Genomic DNA, 18,471 nt, shown 5'->3' with positions numbered 1-18,471 from the left:
CTGCTGGAAATTTCCTTCTTTATCAGGGGGATCTCATATCCCGGATTAAACAAGCCTCAAGGAGTTGGTCCCCCTCTGCGGAAGTTAATGTAAGCTTGCAAGACGGCCTGTTCCGATACAAGGACAAAATCATGGTTCCAGAGGAGTTGAGGGTTGCAGTACTGGAACTCTGCCACGACCACAAGCTGGCCAGGCATTTTGGTGTTTTGAAGACAACAGAGCTGGTACAACGTACCTTTTGGTGGCCTCAGCTGGCAAACGATTGCAAGAGTTTTGTGGAGTCGTGTATCACCTGTGCTCGGAGCAAGAATAGCCGAGCGAAGGCCTGGGGCTTATTAAGACCCTTACCCGTGCCGGATAGGCCATGGAAAATGATTTTGATGGACTTCATTGTTGAGCTCCCGCTAGCAGAGGGCTACTCCACCATCTTCGTCATTGTAGACAGACTGTCCAAAATGGCTCACTTCCTACCCATGAAGGGTACCCCTTCAGCTTTGGAAACTGCAAAGATCTTCATTAAGGAAATTGTGCGACTACATGGGGTTCCCTCAAGTATAGTGTCTGATCGTGGGGTTCAGTTTACCTCCAGGTTCTGGAAAGCTCTCTGTAGGTCGCTTGAGATAGAATTGGCATTCTCGTCTGCCTACCATCCCCAGATGAATGGGCAGACGGAGAGAACTAATCAGACTCTAGAACAGTACCTCCGTTGCTTTTCTGCTTTCTCACAGAATGACTGGGTCTCTCTTCTGCCTATTGCCGAGTTTGCCTACAACAACTCCGTGCACTCGGCCATTAAACAAACCCCATTTTTTGCAAACTATGGTTTTCACCCATCCTTTCTGACCGGCTCCTTACCTGAATGTGCGATTCCCGCAGTCTCCGAAACTATGAACTTCTTCATCAACAACAATAAATTATTGCAGGAAACCATGGCTAAAACCCAGGAATACAATAAAAGGATGTATGACAGGAAGAAGCGAGGAGAACTGTTGTTAGAACCTGGCAGCCAGGCCTGGCTGTCTACCAGTAACTTAAGGATGGCTTGTCCCTCGAGGAAGTTGGGTCCTAGATTCATGGGTCCCTTTTCAGTCAAGAGGAAGATCAATGATGTGACCTATGAGCTTGACTTACCTGATTCACTGAAGATCCACCCAGTCTTTCATGTGTCCCTGCTTAAGCCCGTTACTCCCAATTCCTTCTTGGGTCGCAAGACTGGCCCGCCTGAACCCGTAATCGTCAACAATGAGGAAGAGTTTGAGGTGGAAGCAATTCTAGATTGCAGGAAGAGACACAACCAAATCCAATACTTAATCAAGTGGAGGGGGTATGGACCAGAAGATAATTCTTGGGAACCGGAAAGTAACTTGCACGCTGAAGAACTCCTAAGGGATTTTCAGAGCACCCACCTGGATAGGCTGGCCCGGCTGGGCATCCGGAGGCTGCCCTTAAGGAGGGGGCACTGTCAGAGAGGATCTCGGTACAGGACAGTTGCTGGGCACTCTGGAGTGCGCTGTTTCGCGCCGGCCCGTGCTGGCACGCGTGGGCACGCGCCCAAGCGCACCGTTGTGCGGGCGTGCGCGGGCGCGTGCGTGCACGCGATGTTTGGCGCCAATCGCTCCATTTAGGGTGCTGGGATTCTGTGCTCGGTGCTGTCCGATCTTCAGCTTCCTGTTCCCGTACTTCCTGTTTGCCTGTGTGCTAGTCTGATCTCTCTGTGACCCGGCTTGTTTACTGGACTCTTCCCTGCTATCCGCCGGCATCTGACCCCGGCTTGCCTCTAACTTTGAACCTGCCTGACCCCTTGTACCATGCCGACCGCCTGCTGCCGAACCTGCCTGTGACCTGGACTCTGAATCTGCCTGCTCCTTTTGTACCGTGCTGACCGCCTGTTGCCAACCCTGCTGGTGACCGGATCTGCCTGCTCTGCTTCTGCTCTGCACCAGTTAGCTGATCTCCAGTCTACCAATTACCTTCTACCAGCCTGCATCAGGATCTTGGGCCTCATCCCTACAAGTCACCCGCCAGGCTCTCATACCACTCTGTGCTCCCATGCCTTCTGTTTGCTCTATCAGGGGCTGGAAACCAGATACGTACGGGAGGCCTTCCCCTGCTATATCGGGTTTGTCAGTCAGGTACGTGCAAGTCTGACACAGTGTTTCTCCAGGAGCACAGGAACTAAGAAGGTCCACACTGACCAGCATGGACTGTGGAACAGGAAGTGATGTCACCGGCGCCGGTCATTTTGAGAGACCACTTTTTGGCATACTTTAACACAAACAGAGTTTAACGAACGCTTGTTGGGACCTTACTACTTGCACTACACATTTTTCAGAATTTTGTACATAGGTATTTGCAATATTGGCAACCATTATTGGAAGGGGATTATATGATTATTTATATATATATATATATATATATATATATATATATATATACACATATAATCTGTATCTAGGTGGGGTATCCTCATTGCTGGGTTAGCATGTCGGCTCCCCATTCCCCCCTCCCCTCCATAATATACCTGTTCACGCCAGATATAACTACCTGTAGGGAGCGCCATTATCCCGTTTTATTTTCCTGTATTCCGTTTGGAGAACCCCTAGGGGAGCTCCATTTAGGGAGGCCGCATACCTATTCACTGTCCTAAGAGCAGCCACCACATATAATTTAGTTTATCTAACAGAAAATGAGCTTAGGTTAAACACAGATATTTGTGTTTGCACTTAGGAGATTTTGACAGTTGGTATATTTTCCAAACTGGCAGATTCACATCAATGACTTTCTGCACGTTTCCCATAAACTGGAAAATATAAAACAAGCTTTGCATTATTCTCTTTCTTTTGTGTCTCCCAAGGAATAGGTCACTCCAACCTGCAGATGGCTCGCTTGAGTCCAGGGAGTGCAGCACTAACTCCCTCAGAAGTAGAAGGTTTATCTCCCACAGCCCTGAGTTATAGGAATACCACCCATCGTCGTCTCTCCATGGAGGTAAATATGCAATTTTGTGCTACCATTAGGGCTCTATTCACACATTGTGACTGGACTAAAATGCATGTTATCAAAGACAATGTTACAGAAACAACGTATTAAGGCGGAGCTCCGCCCACCACTGCAAAAATTAAAAGCCAGCAGCTGCACATAGTGCAGCTGCTGACTTTTAATAATCGGACACTTACCTGTCCTGGAGTCCAGCGATGTCGGCACCACAGCTGAAGTTTCCATCAGCTGTAGGGTGCATGCTGTCTCCATTGCGAGTAAGGGAACCTGGCAGTGAAGCCTTATGGCTTTAAAGGAGCAGGATCCATTTTTTTTTTTTTTTGGGTACACTTTAATCCACTGGGCTTACATAACCTATAGCTTTCTTTCATAGCAACCATAAGTGAAGAGGGTAGGTTCATTTTCCCAGACTCATCGGCTCTGGGCTAGGAGTTCTACTTAGCAAGGTTTATAGAAATGTTAAATAAGTTAAAAGCAGACACAAATCCATCGATAGAAACAAAATAAATAAATAGAAAGCCACCATATACAGAACCCTATATGCAGGGTTTATCCAGAGGAAGGCAAAAACCCTAAAAGCATAGTCCAGTTTGTTTCAGTGGGAGAAAAAAAATTCCTTCCTGGTCACCAGAAGACAATCGGATATTCCCTGGATTACCTATACATGTTAGTATACAGTTACATTTTGTGCATTTAGGAATGCCTCCAGTTCATTGATTACTTATACATATTAGCAAGCCGCTGAGAGGCTAAGACAGACACTCCCACCCCCTCCACTGGCCAGCACTCCAGTGAGCGCTGGAGAGGCAGAGCAGAGAGCCAGTGACTGACAGTCACCAGTTCTCTGCAGGCTGATGACCTAGAGCTGAACGATCAGCAGTGTTTGATCGCTCAGTTCTAGTTCTTAGAGGTGACAGGGGACAGCTGCAGCTTGGATCGGTGCTGCAGCCATCTAGGTGAGTATGTGTTTTTTTTTTGTTTGTTTTTTTTTATATTCCCATACTTCTCTTTTAAGTCTGTGATCTGCCAGGTCCTTTTTGACCATTGACTTCCCCAGCTGTTGTCCTGGAATGTATGGTGTATGCATTGTTTTAGCCCCCAAGTGCATAACTTTAAATTTATCAATAATAAACCTCACTTACCACATAGTTGCCAAATTAAACAGTGCATTACTGTCTGCTTGTAGGTTAGAGACATCAGGTAAGGATGTTACTTCACTACCTAGCTTGGTGTCATCTGCAACCACTGAAATGGTGCTTTTAATCCCAACTCTATATCATTTATAAATATGTTAAAAAGTAAGGGTCCCAACACTGAACCTTGGGGTACACCACTAATAACCTTTAGACCATTCAGAGTATGAATAATGAATAACTATTCTTTCACCTAATAGCTACAACCAAAATGTTGTGATCAGACTTTCCTGGTACAGATGGGACAGACAATACCATGAGCGTCAAAAGTATATACAAAGTTTATTATAGTTGAAGTTACATATTTAAAAGAAAGTCTACACATTTTTGGGATCCCCTGTGTATTGGAGGACCAACATAGCGCATATATACTACTCGATTTTTGTCTAAGCCCCAAGAAGATTAACCAAGAGAAGAGAGTACGACATGTTTTGCTTTGACTGCTTCCTCCTTGCTATATGCACATGCAGAGAGATACCGATGTGTGACTTACACATTGCCCTAGGAATGTTGGGATTGGCATAGAACAAGCTAGGGTTGCCACCTGTACGGGAATGACCCGGACAGTCCGGGTTTTGACAGCTGTGCCCGGGTTTCTCTCCTCCTGAAACCCGGACACAGCAGCATAGGCTCCAGCCAGTGTGGGAAGTGAGTGTTCATACCTCTAACAGTTTAGCGCACCCCCCACACACACACACTCCTGTAGCTGAGACTGCGCTCCAGGCATGTACTGGCCATTGGGACTACAGGGAGTTTCCCGGTGGGCCGATGGCTCAGTGGGCCGATTTCAGTGACAGTGGACCGCTGCCTCCCTCCGGTCCTCTGTCCCCCCCCCCGCAGTGCTCACCTCCTCTCCCTGGCTAGTTATGCAGTGCGCCTGAATACAGACATGATGCTCAGGAGTCAACACTGAGAAGCTCATCATACGATCTGGAAGGAGGGCGGCCTCACTTTCCTGCCTAATCTTGTCCCATTGGGGGGGGGGGCCAAACTGATTCTTTGCCCCAGGTGAAATAATGTCTAGCTTCCCCACTGGTACTGCCTATAAGAGAAATAATGTAGAACGGCTAATGGCTAGTGGGGGGGGGGGGCTTGGGTGGCAAGCCGGCATGGGAGAGACCTGTCAAAGTGGGCCAGTCTGGATGAAGTCCAGGGCCAAATTTTTGTCCCAGTCCAGCCCTGCTGCGCTCTGTCCTGTGTCCCGCTAGCAGCGTGACCCCCTCCTGTCGCTGGATGCTCACTCTCAAATAGCACCTGCTCCCCGGACGGCTCCTGTCCTGTGTGTCTTCAGTGGTGAGCGTTCCCCTCCATCCACCTCTTCCCCCGTCAGTGTGCCAATGCCGATCGGCAAATGCAGCCTGCCCTGAATGCGCTCTCTCCCGCCAGCAGCACACTTCCCCCCTCCTTTCCCTGCTCCAGCAGGGCTAATGATTTTTGGCAGTTTCACTGCCACTGGTGAATGGTGACAGTGGTGAGTCGGTCCCAGTCCGATCCCCCTCACCCCTGTCAATGCAGCGCTAGGCTAATGAATCCTAAATGCTGCAGCTCACTGTGTGCTCTCTTCCCCCAGCACCAAGCCAGCCCCCCTCCTCTCTGTCAGCCCCCCCTCCTCTCTGTCAGCCCCCCCTCCTCTCTGTCAGCCCCCCCTCCTCCTCTCTGTCAGCCCCCCCCTCTCTGTCAGCCCCCCCTCCTCCTCTCTGTCAGACCCCCTCCTCCTCTCTGTCAGCCCCCCCTCCTCTCTGTCAGCCCCCCCTCCTCTCTGTCAGCCCCCCTCCTCTCTGTCAGCCCCCCCTCCTCTCTGTCAGCCCCCCCTCCTCTCTGTCACCCCCCCTCCTCTCTGTCAGCCCCCCCTCCTGTCAACTTCCCCTCCTCTCTGTCAGCCCCCCTCCTCTCTGTCAGCCCCCCCTCCTGTCAACTTCCCCTCCTCTCTGTCAGCCCCCCCTCCTCTCTGTCAGCCCCCCTCCTCTCTGTCAGCCCCCCTTCCTCCTCTCTGTCAGCCCCCCTCCTCCTCTCTGTCAGCCCCCCTCCTCTCTGTCAGCCCCCTCCTCTCTGTCAGCCCCCCTCCTCTCTGTCAACCTCCCCTCCTCTCTGTCAACCTCCCCTCCTCTCTGTCAACCTCCCCTCCTCTCTGTCAGCCCCCTCCTCCTCTCTGTCAACCTCCCCTCCTCCTCTCTGTTAGCCCCCCCTCCTCTCTGTCAGCCCCCCTCCTCTTTGTCAGCCGCCCTCCTCTCTGTCAGCCCCCCTCCTCTCTGTCACCCCCCCTCCTCTCTGTCAGCCCCCCCTCCTGTCAACTTCCCCTCCTCTCTGTCAGCCCCCCCTCCTCTCTGTCAGCCCCCCCTCCTCTCTGTCAGCCCCCCTCCTCTCTGTCAGCCCCCCCTCCTCCTCTCTGTCAGCCCCCCCTCCTCTCTGTCAGCCCCCCTCCTCCTCTCTGTCAGCCCCCCCTCCTCTCTGTCAGCCCCCCTCCTCTCTGTCAGCCCCCCTCCTCTCTGTCAACCTCCCCTCCTCTCTGTCAACCTCCCCTCCTCTCTGTCAGCCCCCCCTCCTCTCTGTCAGCCCCCCCTCCTCTCTGTCAACCTCCCCTCCTCCTCTCTGTCAGCCCCCTCCTCCTCTCTGTCAGCCCCCTCCTCCTCTCTGTCAACCCCCCTCCTCCTCTCTGTCAGCCCCCCCTCCTCCTCTCTTTCAGCCCCTCCTCCTCTCTTTCAGCCCCTCCTCCCCTCTGTAAGCCCCCCCCTCTGTCAGCCCCCCCTCTGTCAGCCCCCCCTCTGTCAGCCCCCCCTCCTCTCTGTCAGCCCCCCCTCCTCTCTGTCAGCCCCCCCCTCTCTGTCAGCCTCCCCTTCTCTCTGTCAGCCCCCCTTCTCTCTGTCAGCCCCCCTCCTCTCTGTCAGCCCCCCTCCTCAGCTCCCCCTCCTCTGTCAGCCCCCCTCCTCTCTGTCAGCTCCCCCTCCTCTCTGTCAGCCCCCCTCCTCTCTGTCAGCTCCCCCTCCTCTCTGTCAGCCCTCCTCCTCTGTCAGCCCCCCTTCTCTCTATCAGCCCCCCTCCTCTCTGTCAGCCCCCCTCCTCTCTGTCAGCCCCCCCTCCTCTCTGTCAGCCCCCCCTCCTCTCTGTCAGCCCCCCTCCTCTCTGTCAGCCCCCCTCCTCCTCTGTCAGCCACCCCCCTCCTCTGTCAGCCCCCCTCCTCTCTGTCAGCCCCCCTCCTCTGTCAGCCCGCCTCCTCTCTGTCAGCCCCCCTCCTCTGTCAGCCCCCTCCTCTGTCAGCCCCCCTCCTCTCTGTAAGCCACCCCCTCCTCTGTCAGCCCCCCTCCTCTCTGTCAGCCCCCCCCTCCTCTGTCAGCTGTCAGCCCCCTCCTCTGTCAGCTGTCAGCCCCCCTCCTCTCTGTCAGCCCACCTCCTCTGTCAGCCACCCCCTCCTCTGTCAGCCACCTTCTCCTCTGTCAGCCCCTCCTCTCTGTCAGCCTCCCTCCTCTGTCATCCCCCCTCCTCTCTGTCAGCCCCCCTCCTCTGTCAGCTCCCCTCCTCTCTGTCTGCCCCCCTCCTCTCTGTCTGCCCCCCTCTCCTCTGTCAACCACCCTCTCCTCCTCTGTCAGCCCCCCTCCTCCTCTGTCAGCTCCCCTCCTCTCTGTCTGCCCCCCTCCTCTCTGTCTGCCCCCCTCTCCTCTGTCAACCACCCTCTCCTCCTCTGTCAGCCCCCCTCCTCCTCTGTCAGCCCCCCTCCTCCTCTTTCAGCCACCCTCCTCTCTGTCAGCCCCCTCCTCTCTGTCAGCTTCAGCTCCCCTCCTCTGTCAGCCCCCCTCCTCTCTGTCAGCTCCCCCTCCTCTGTCAGCTCCCCCTCCTCTGTCAGCCCCCCCTCCTCTCTGTCAGCTCCCCCTCCTCTCTGTCAGCCCCCCTCCTCTCTGTCAGCTCCTCCTCCTCTCTGTCAGCCCACCTCCTCTGTCAGCCACCCCCTCCTCTGTCAGCCACCTTTTCCTCTGTCAGCCCCTCCTCTCTGTCAGCCTCCCTCCTCTGTCAGCCCCCCTCCTCTGTCTGCCCCCCTCCTCTCTGTCTGCCCCCTCTTCTCTGTCTGCCCCCCTCCTCTCTGTCTGCCCCCCTCTCCTCTGTCAACCACCCCCTCCTCTCTGTCAGCCACCCCCTCCTCTGTCAGCTGTCAGCCCCCCTCCTCTGTCAGCTATCAGCCCCCCTCCTCTCTGTCAGCCCACCTCCTCTGTCAGCCACCCCCTCCTCTGTCAGCCACCTTCTCCTCTGTCAGCCCCTCCTCTCTGTCAGCCTCCCTCCTCTGTCAGCCCCCCTCCCCTCTGTCAGCCCCCCTCCCCTCTGTCAGCCCCCCTCCTCTGTCAGCCCCCCTCCTCTCTGTCTGCCCCCCTCCTCTCTGTCTGCCCCCCTCTCCTCTGTCAACCACCCTCTCCTCCTCTGTCAGCCCCCCTCCTCCTCTATCAGCCCCCCTCCTCCTCTGTCAGCCACCCCCCCTCCTCTGTCAGCCACCCCTCCTCTTTCAGCCACCCTCCTCTCTGTCAGCCCCCTCCTCTCTGTCAGCTTCAGCTCCCCTCCTCTGTCAGCCCCCTCCTCTCTGTCAGCCCCCCTCCTCTCTGTCAGCTCCCCCTCCTCTGTCAGCCCCCCTCCTCTCTGTCAGCTCCCCCTCCTCTCTGTCAGCTCCCCCTCCTCTCTGTCAGCCCCCCCCTCTCCTCTCTGTCAGCCCCCCTCCTCTGTCAGCCCCCCCTCCTCTCTATCAGCCCCCCTCCTCTCTGTTAGCCCCCCTCCTCTCTGTTAGCCCCCCTCCTCTCTGTCAGCCCCCCTCCTCTCTGTCAGCCCCCCTCCTCCTCTGTCAGCCCCCCTCCTCTCTGTCAGCCCCCCTCCTCCTCTGTCAGCCCCCCTCCTCCTCTGTCAGCCACCCCCCCTCCTCTGTCAGCCCCCCTCCTCTCTGTCAGCCACCCTCCTCCTCTGTCAGCCACCCCCCCTCCTCTGTCAGCCCCCCTCCTCTCTGTCAGCTCCCCCTCCTCTGTCAGCCCCCCCTCCTCTCTGTCAGCCCCCCCCCTCCTCTCTGTCAGCCACCCCCTCCTCTGTCAGCTGTCAGCCCCCCTCCTCTGTCAGCTGTCAGCCCCCCTCCTCTCTGTCAGCCCACCTCCTCTGTCAGCCACCCCCTCCTCTGTCAGCCACCTTCTCCTCTGTCAGCCCCTCCTCTCTGTCAGCCTCCCTCCTCTGTCAGCCCCCCTCCCCTCTGTCAGCCCCCCTCCCCTCTGTCAGCCCCCCTCCTCTGTCAGCCCCCTCCTCTGTCTGCCCCCCTCCTCTCTGTCTGCCCCCCTCCTCTCTGTCTGCCGCCCTCTCCTCTGTCAACCACCCTCTCCTCTTCTGTCAGCCCCCCTCCTCCTCTGTCAGCCCCCCTCCTCCTCTGTCAGCCACCCCCCCTCCTCTGTCAGCCACCCCTCCTCTTTCAGCCACCCTCCTCTCTGTCAGCCCCCTCCTCTCTGTCAGCTTCAGCTCCCCTCCTCTGTCAGCCCCCCTCCTCTCTGTCAGCCCCCCTCCTCTCTGTCAGCCCTCGTCCTCTCTGTCAGCCCCCCTCCTCTCTGTCAGCCCCCCTCCTCTCTGTCAGCCCCCCCCTCCTCTCTGTCAGCTCCCCCTCCTCTCTGTTAGCTCCCCCTCCTCTCTGTCTGCCCCCCTCCTCTCTGTCAGCCCCTCCTCTCTGTCAGCCCCTCCTCTCTGTCAGCCCCCCTCCTCTGCCAGCTACCCCAAGCAGCACGCACTTCCCCCAGCTTCAGTGGGACTAATGTCCTGCAGCCAGGTCACACTGCACTGTCTGTGCGCGCTCTCTCTCCCACCCAGCCACCGGCGCCGGCACTGATGCTGCCAGAGACAGTGAATGGAGGGCCACTGGACTGGTATCCTAGCAAACAGGGACACTTTTGCAGGAGAAAGCATGGTATTACAGACTCCGCCCCTAACAGGTTCACACACACATCTTTGCAGCGGCTCCTGGAAGGTAAGGGTTTTTTTGTCTCGCTGTAATGGAGTTCTCTATTGGGGGGCCACAGACACTGTCTGATATTTAATCTGTTACTCTCCACTGCCCTACTGACACCGTCCTCTGCCCTACTGACACCGTCCTCTGGTCTACTGACACCGTCCACTGCTCTACTGACACCGTCCACTGCCCTACTGACACCGTCCACTGCCCTACTGACACCGTCCTCTGCTCTACTGACACCGTCCTCTGCCCTACTGACACCGTCCTCTGCCCTACTGACACCGTCCACTGCTCTACTGACACCGTCCACTGCCCTACTGACACCGTCCACTGCCCTACTGACACCGTCCACTGCCCTACTGACACCGTCCACTGCTCTACTGACACCGTCCTCTGCTCTACTGACACCGTCCTCTGCTCTACTGACACCGTCCTCTGCTCTACTGACACCGTCCAGTGCTCTACTGACACCGTCCAGTGCTCTACTGGCTGACAGTGTCCACTTTTAAGGTAGGCTAGTTTCATATTTTAACTGACAATTTTAACTGACAATTCTTTTATTAATCAAATCACATTTTATGAGTACACAAATGCTTTTGTTTTATTTAACCATGCCCTTTTAAGTCCCCCCCCCCACACTTCTAATGCAATTTGGCCAATGTTCACCGTAGCACACCTCATTACTACTCACTTTGGGTAACCCAAGAGGTGTCCCAGGTATTTTACAATTCTATAGAGTGTACTACAAAAAAATTGCCGTGCGACGTGAAAGTGTTCGGGTTTGGCTTGAAGAAAAGGTGGCAACCCTAGAACCAGCGGAGGATGGTGGCGAGTCCCAGGGAGGACAGATAAATAGAACCAACCTAGTTACTCCAAGACCCTGTGCATATAGTGTCTCCCAAGAAAACAAAAAAAATCTAAATAAGACTACAATGTTCCACATGATGCAACTATTAATCGTTTATATAGGAGAAAAAAGGGGAGAATCAATCAATGGGCCACTTACTTGTCATTTACATTCACTTGACCCAATAAAGAAGATTGTTGGCCAATTAATCATGCAGGGTTCCTCAACTAGGGTCGGTCCCCTTCACACAAGACTATCTGAGAACAAAATTTAACATAACTACAATCCATGTCACTACAATATTTATTCAGAAGTTGTTTAAATTCCCAACAGAAGAGTACCATGTATTTAGCTGGGCTATGTTATCAATTATATTGTCTCTAACTCCGGAATAGCCAACATAAAAGTCAAGGCTCTCCAAGCACAATATCAGTAAACTACAATGGTGTAAACTATAGTGGTACTCTTTGAGTACCATCTCTGAATCTTTTAAGCCTGTAAACTTTAACTTTGACATCAGTTTTTTTTTGCTAAATACCGTATTTATCGACGTATAACATGCACTTTTTTCCCCTTAAAATCAGGGGGAAAATCGTGGGTGCGTGTTATACTACGATCCCCGCCGATCTCCGCTGATTGTGAGGAGAGGATTGAGCGGAGCCGACCTACACAAAGCCGAGTGTACTTCGGCTGGACTCAGCTCCTCTCGCAGTCCCGCCCATCTCCACTGATTGCCAGCGGAGAGAAGCGAGCGCTGCCGACATACACAAAGCCGAGTGTACTTCGGCTGGACTCGGCTCCTCTCGCAGTCCCGCCTCTGACTGTGAGCATAGCCGAGTCTAGCCGAAGTACACTCAGCTTTGTGTATCTCGGCGGCGCTCGTTCCTCTCCTCCGATTGGCCCAGTTTTAAAAGACACAGGCTGCAATGACACAGGGAAGGCTGCAATAATGACACAAGGCAGCAAAGACACTGGGAAGGCTGCAATAACACAGGCTGCAATGACACAGGGAAAGCTGCAATAATAACACAAGGCTGCAAAGACACTGGGAAGGCTGCAATGACACAGGCTGCAAACATGACACAGGGCTGCAAAGACACTAGGGAAGGCTGCAGATGGACAGTGTGCAAGGCTGCATTGATAGGCATTTAAATGTAAGTTTTTTTCCTTAAACTTCCCTCCTAAAAGTTTTTTTCCTTAAAATTCCCTCCCAAACTTAGGGTGCGTGTTATACTCCCGCGCGTGTTATACGCCGATAAATACGGTATATTGTACAAGTATATACAGCAGGTGTCTCCAAACTATGGCCCTCCAGTTGTTCAGGAACTACAATTCCCATCATGCCTAGTCATAACTGTGAATGTCAGAGTTTTAGGTTCAATAAGTTTTTATTGTATATAAAGTAATTTTCCAAACGGAAGATGAATACATTAACAAGACCAGATGCTCGACATCGGGCAATCTGGTTTAATAGAAAAGAAACATACAAGAAACATACATAGGCAGATCAGTACAATATTATGCGTTCTGTCCTCAATATGAAAATAATGTAGTATCTCAACAGCTTTCAGAACTTTTGCTATTAGTCTTATTAACAAAAATTCCCGAGATCTGGACGCCCCAACGGGATCATGCTGCGCCCAGATGTCGAAGAACTCAAAATAAACAGACAGATAATTTGAAAGCCAACAGCATATATACCTTGGTATTTTGTCCAGTCTGTTGGAAGTTGTGAGAAAATTGATACTAAAGAGCAGAATACTGTAGGTTATAAGTCTTGGCTATAGATAGCCCAAAAGGGTAGTATAAGAATAAAGAAAAGTGTTAGAATGACAGAAAGAGAAAAGAAAAAAGGGGGGGGGGTGCAGGAAGGAAGGCTGGCTGGGTAGGTTAGAGAGGGGGAGAGAGGGGAGAAGGGGGGGAGGAAGGGGGATAGCGAGCCTCATCCCAAGTCGGGACCTATATTGCTAGGTTGTTTGTGTAGAGTAGGTAGGTTCTGTTACTTGACTAGGAGCTTTCGTATCTGTGAGTCTGCGTTTCAGCTTATCTGAAGTGGAGTAATGCCTCCATATACTCCAAATGAAGGAGAATTTTGCGTATTTGTCTATGGCTCTGGCTTGCATTTCCTCCATAAGCATGGTATTGTTTATTTCACTTACCCACTCTAGAAGAGATGGGGGAGTGGTGGATTTCCAATGTCTAGAGATTAATTGCCTGCCTCTACTGAGAAAAAATTTTAAGAGGTTGTGTTTTTGTGACTTAATTTTATCAGGTAGTATAGATAGAAGAGCAATGAAAGGAGAGGGAGAGAGTGATTTATCGTAAATTTCGCTATAGGTCTGGAAGATTTGGGTCCAGAACGGACGTATCACGTCGCATTCCCACCAGATGTGACTATACGTACCCTTCGCAGAATTACATCTCCAACAGATGTCGGTGGTTGATGGAAACATGATCCTGAGATTCGTTGGCACTCGATACCATCTGGACAAGACCTTGTAATTTTTTTCCTTGGTGTAGCACGAAATGGCTGATTTGTGGGTAAAGAGAAAGGCCTTACCCCATTCAGCATCAGTTATATCCCTCCCGAGTTCCTCTGACCACGCTTTGGTGTAATTGGGTAAGGTATCATGGGTGTGTTCTATAATCAGTTTGTAGATCAATAAAAGGGTGTGACGGGGAGTTTCCGATAGTGTGCATAATTGTTCAAAGCCAGTCAAAGGTCTGTGAATCTGTTTGGAGTCATGTAGTTTTTTGCAGTAGGCTGTCAGATGTAGACGCGTTAACCACGTTATGTTGGATGATGCGATGTTTAATCTCGACGTGAAAGTACCATGTGTGCTGTTGACAAATTGTCGTGCTGTGGGCCAAGTGTCTCTGTTATGATCGTCTATGATTTGAATTGAGCTGCCTTCAGGGAGGGCCGGGTTGTCAAATAGAGGAGTAAGGGGACTTGGTTCAGTGGAAAGTGAATATTTTTCTTTTCTACGGTACCAGATTAGTAGGGCATCTCTGGTCAGTGGAGACAGGTTAGTAAGAGATTTATGGGTCCGCTCATAACCCCATGGCAAAGCCCGGAGGTCAATTGAAGATAAGTCTTGTTCCACCAAAGTGGAGGCTTTAAGTAGTGGGAGGGAAAACCACTCCAGGATACGGGAAACCACTGCTGCTGTGTAGTAGAGTTCAAAATCTGGAAGGCTTGTCCCACCTTTAGAAATGGGGGCACATAATAGTTTGTGTTTCAGTCTGGGGTGGCTTCCCCTCCATACGAATCGTATGGCCATAGAACGAAGAGTGCGGAAGAAGGCGGCCGGTAAAGCAATTGGGAGGGCTTGAAATAAATACAATAATTTAGGGAGTATGTCCATTTTCAACACGTTCATGCGACCAAACCATGATATTGGCAGGTCCCCTCGGCTTTCAGTGAGGCGTCTGAGTTTCGTGAGAAGTGGACTGTAATTTAGGGCGTATATTTCTGAGGCACGACTTGGAATGGCTGTACCTAGGTATGAAATAGATTTTGTTTGCCATTGGAATGAGAAGTTGGCCTGAAGGGAGGACAGGGTCGACTGTGTTAAGGATATGTTCAGTGCTTCTATTTTAGAGATATTCAGCTTATAATTACTGAGACCACCGAACCGGTTGATCTCAGCAAGTATGGATGGTATACTAATATGGGGGTTAGTCACGTAGAGAAGCAAGTCGTCTGCATAAAGTGAAAGTTTACATTGTGAGGACGGGGTCTGTATCCCTCGTATATCAGGGTTTGCTCTAATAGCTTGGGCTAGATGTTCAATTACTAAGGCAAATAGGAGAGGGGAGAGGTGACAGCCTTGTCTCGTGCCATTTGAGATAGTGAGTTTCTCTGATTGGGTTCCATTAACTAAAATTGTGGCTGAGGGCTTAGAATATAGAGACATGATGTGAGCAAGCATTCTAGGTCTTAGTCCTATTTGGGAGAGAGTAGCTTGAAGAAAGGGCCAACTGACCCTATCAAAAGCCTTCTCCGCCTCACAGGAGAGAAGGCAGGTCAGTATGTGGTTACGATGGACATATGCCACAAGATGGATGGTTTTGGTGGTATTGTCCCTGGCTTCACGTCCAGGGACAAAACCCACTTGGTCTCTATGTATTAGATTTGGCAAAAGAGGTGAGATACGGTTCGCTAGGATCTTAGCATACAATTTAAGGTCTATATTTAGTAGGGATATCGGCCTATAATTAGAACATAGGGATGTATCCTTGCCTGGTTTTGGGATGACTACTATTTGGGCTTGTAATAAAGTAGGGGAGGGAGATAAGTTCTCATCTTTGGCATTGAATGCTTTGGCCATCAGAGGGGATAACAAAGGCACAAACGTCTTGTAGAAGCGTGAGGAGAACCCATCTGGTCCTGGGCTTTTACAATTCTTTAAGTTTTTTATGGCAAATTGGAATTCAGAGTCAGTCAGGGGGGATTCTAAGTCCTCTGCTTCAGAAGCTGGAATAGTTGGGAGTGCAGTTTCCTGAATGTACGAGGACAGTGTTTGATTCGGGGGGGTCTGTTTGGAGTTTGGGTGATGGTGTATGGGGCTTGAGGTTATATAAGGTGTCGTAGTGTTGACGGAATTCTTCTACTATGGAAGAGTTATTTATTATTTTGCCTTTATTGGGAGAGTTAATACAGGGAATAGACTTCCGGGCCTGTTTGGGTTGAAGAGTCTGTGCGAGATGTCTGCCACACTGGTTTGCTTGTGAGTAATGGGCAAATCGCCCTTTATCTCTCGCTACCAGTGAGCGTTGTGCGAAGATTTGCAGGAGGTCTCTCCTAGCGTTAGTAAGTTCTAATTGTATTTTTTCATTGGGGGATTGTTTATGGTCCTCCTCTAAGGTGGCTATTAAGGACAGAAGGCGTGCAATGTCTGCTGTTCGCGCACGTTTTAGTCTGGAGCCGTGTTGGATAAGTTTACCCCTAATGACGCATTTGAGGGCTTCCCATTTCATAAGTGGGTTGGTGTCGTCATGGGTATGGTCTGCAACAAAGTGTTTGATGGTTTGTGTGATGTCCTGGGTGCATACCAAGTCCGAAAGCAGATTGTCGTTTAATCTCCATGTGGCTCTCTTTTTTTGTGTGGGTATGCTTCCCAAGCTCATATGTATGGGAGCGTGATCAGACCACAAAGTGAGGCCTATCGAAGCGGTGGGGGAGAAATCTAGTAAGGATTGGGAGATGAAAATGTAGTCTAATCTACTGTAGTTGGAGTGTGCTGGGGAGTAGTATGTGAAATCTTTAGTGGTGGGGTGTAGCATCCTCCAGACGTCCACTAGCGATAAGTCTGAAAGGAGTGTACGTATTTTGGTCAGGGAAGCCGGGGAGATTGAGGACTTACCCATTGAGGTGTCAAGGCTTGGTATTAAGGCGGCATTGAGGTCTCCTCCCAGGATCATGTTGACCGTGCTAAATCGTTTCAGGCGAGTAGACACCATGGAGAGGAATTGCAGTTGATCCTGGTTTGGAGAGTAAACATTGATTATAGTGTAGATCATGTTCATATATGAAAGTTTTACAAAAACATATCTCCCTAGTGGATCAATAAGAGTGTCTAGCACATCTGGTGTGAACGAGACATGGAATGCGATTGAAACCCCTATAGATTTCGCTGCTGGGTTTGTGCTGTGGAACCAAGTGGGATATTGCCTATGGAGGAGATGCGGAATCGTGTCAGACCTAAAATGAGTCTCCTGAAGGAGTAAAATTTGGGTACGGTTTTTGTGAAAATGGTATAATATTTGCCTCCTTTTCTCTGGGGTGTTAAAACCCCTGCAGTTTAAAGAGGAGACTTTCAGGGGGGTTTGCACTGCCATGGGGAAGAGGATTTGGTATTTAGGTATAATAAAACATGGGAGAGGCCCGCCGTCTCCAGGGGGGTGGGGGAGGGGTAACAAGAGGTATTAGAGAAACCTTCTTTAGTGTTGAGTTGTAAGATAAGTATAGGTGGAGAGATAGAGAGAAAAACAGATAGAAAACAGAGGAAGAAAAACCTTGGCATCTGAGGCCGCATAAGGAACATTGTGTTCTAAAGTTCAACTAATGCCGCTACGGGCGCTGAAAAACCCTATGTGGGGGGTAGTGGTCAGTCCACAGAGGGGCCCGCACACACCGGGCTACTAATAAAAAAAAAGGAAATAATTTAAATACTTCTATAACTTTAGCAACTCAGGACCCTGCAGAGTCGCATGCACATCGCTAAACTATAATGAATTGTCCAGCTGGACAAAACCTATAGGTGAGGTCCAAAAATCTGACTGCCTGCAGGGTCAACAATGTATAAATAACAGTACAACATAAAGAAATGAGGGATGGGGTGAGGAGGAGAGGGTCTGGGGGGGACCCAGAGTGAGGTAGGGAATCACAGCATTAGTTAGGGATCTCCATTAACTGAAAAAGGACCATGCTGCTAAGATCTCAAAGCAAAACCTGTATATGAGAAGAACAAAATAAAAAACAAAACAAAACATAATGTCCCAACGATACTGTAACTATAAAACCAGGGCCGCTTCATCGGCGTGGTGCCTGTGAAGGAAAGAAATGGTTAATCAGATGGTCTGCGGCGGGGGTTCATCCATCTGTTGTTTTGGGGAAATCAGACTTTGAGCGTTTGTTCTTCCTAGATTGTTTTTGCCAGCTCGATGCGATCGGGAATCCAGGAGTCGCTGCTTGGATTGGCCAATCCGGGATGTGGATCTGGGGTAGTTCGAAAGTCCCGAGGAACTTTGGGAGGTCACCCAGAGTGCGAAATGTAGCCGACCGTCCTTCATGGGATGCAAAGAGGTTAAATGGGAAACCCCAACGGTATTTAATATGCTTTTCCTGTAGAGCTCCTGTGAGGGGTTTCAGTGCATGTCGCATATCCAGGGTCAGCTTGGAGATGTCTGGTAATAAAGTCACAGCAGCATCATTAAAGTATATGGCGTCTTGGGTGCGAACTGCACGCATAATAGCATCTTTAATCGCATAAAAGTGGATTCTGCAGGTCACATCTCTGGGGTGTTCAAGGTTTGGGTTTTTAGGGCCGAGGGCTCTGTGTACACGATCAAGTTCTATGGGAGATTCTTCATCTTTTTGGAGCAGGTCATTGAATATGGCTATGACTGCAGGGGCCAGGTCTTTATTTTCCACAGATTCCGGGAGGCCGCGTATACGTATATTGTTACGTCTGGCTCGGTTTTCTTTGTCATCCTGGTGATACATCAGTTGCTGTATCTGTAATGTGTGTTCCTGCAAGATGATTTCATGTGACTGTAGTGTAGAGACAGTCTCTTCTACAGTTTGTTCCACATCTTCTAGCCTGCTTGTGACATCCTTGTGCAGTTCAGAGATCTCCTGTTTGTAAGAGCGTTCAAGTCTCTGTACACATGCCTCAAAATCATGTCTGGTGGGGAGAGCTTTGATGTAATCTTCCATGTCCCATCCACTAAAAGACCGGTGCGATGTTGGGGAA

The 18,471-nt window shown here is 51.1% G+C and overlaps 1 protein-coding gene across 2 annotated transcripts in view; it reads left to right on the top strand.

Annotated features, from left to right (window-relative positions):
• CDK18 (cyclin dependent kinase 18) overlaps positions 1 to 18,471 on the top strand; it is a 476,627-nt gene that overhangs the window by 248,738 nt on the left and 209,418 nt on the right. The window contains exon 3 of one of the 2 annotated variants that reach the window (XM_073615801.1): positions 2,861 to 2,988. In XM_073615801.1, the coding sequence (XP_073471902.1) occupies positions 2,861 to 2,988 (128 nt within the window). Of the gene's footprint in view, positions 1 to 2,854; positions 2,989 to 18,471 lie in introns of both variants that reach the window. The other variant, XM_073615800.1, reaches the window with a different exon arrangement.

This window comes from Aquarana catesbeiana, linkage group LG02 (genome assembly GCF_042186555.1).
Source record: "Aquarana catesbeiana isolate 2022-GZ linkage group LG02, ASM4218655v1, whole genome shotgun sequence".
Lineage (NCBI taxonomy): Eukaryota > Metazoa > Chordata > Amphibia > Anura > Ranidae > Aquarana > Aquarana catesbeiana.
Note: the sequence above shows the minus strand (reverse complement) of the source record. Positions and strands in the feature narration are given on the sequence as shown.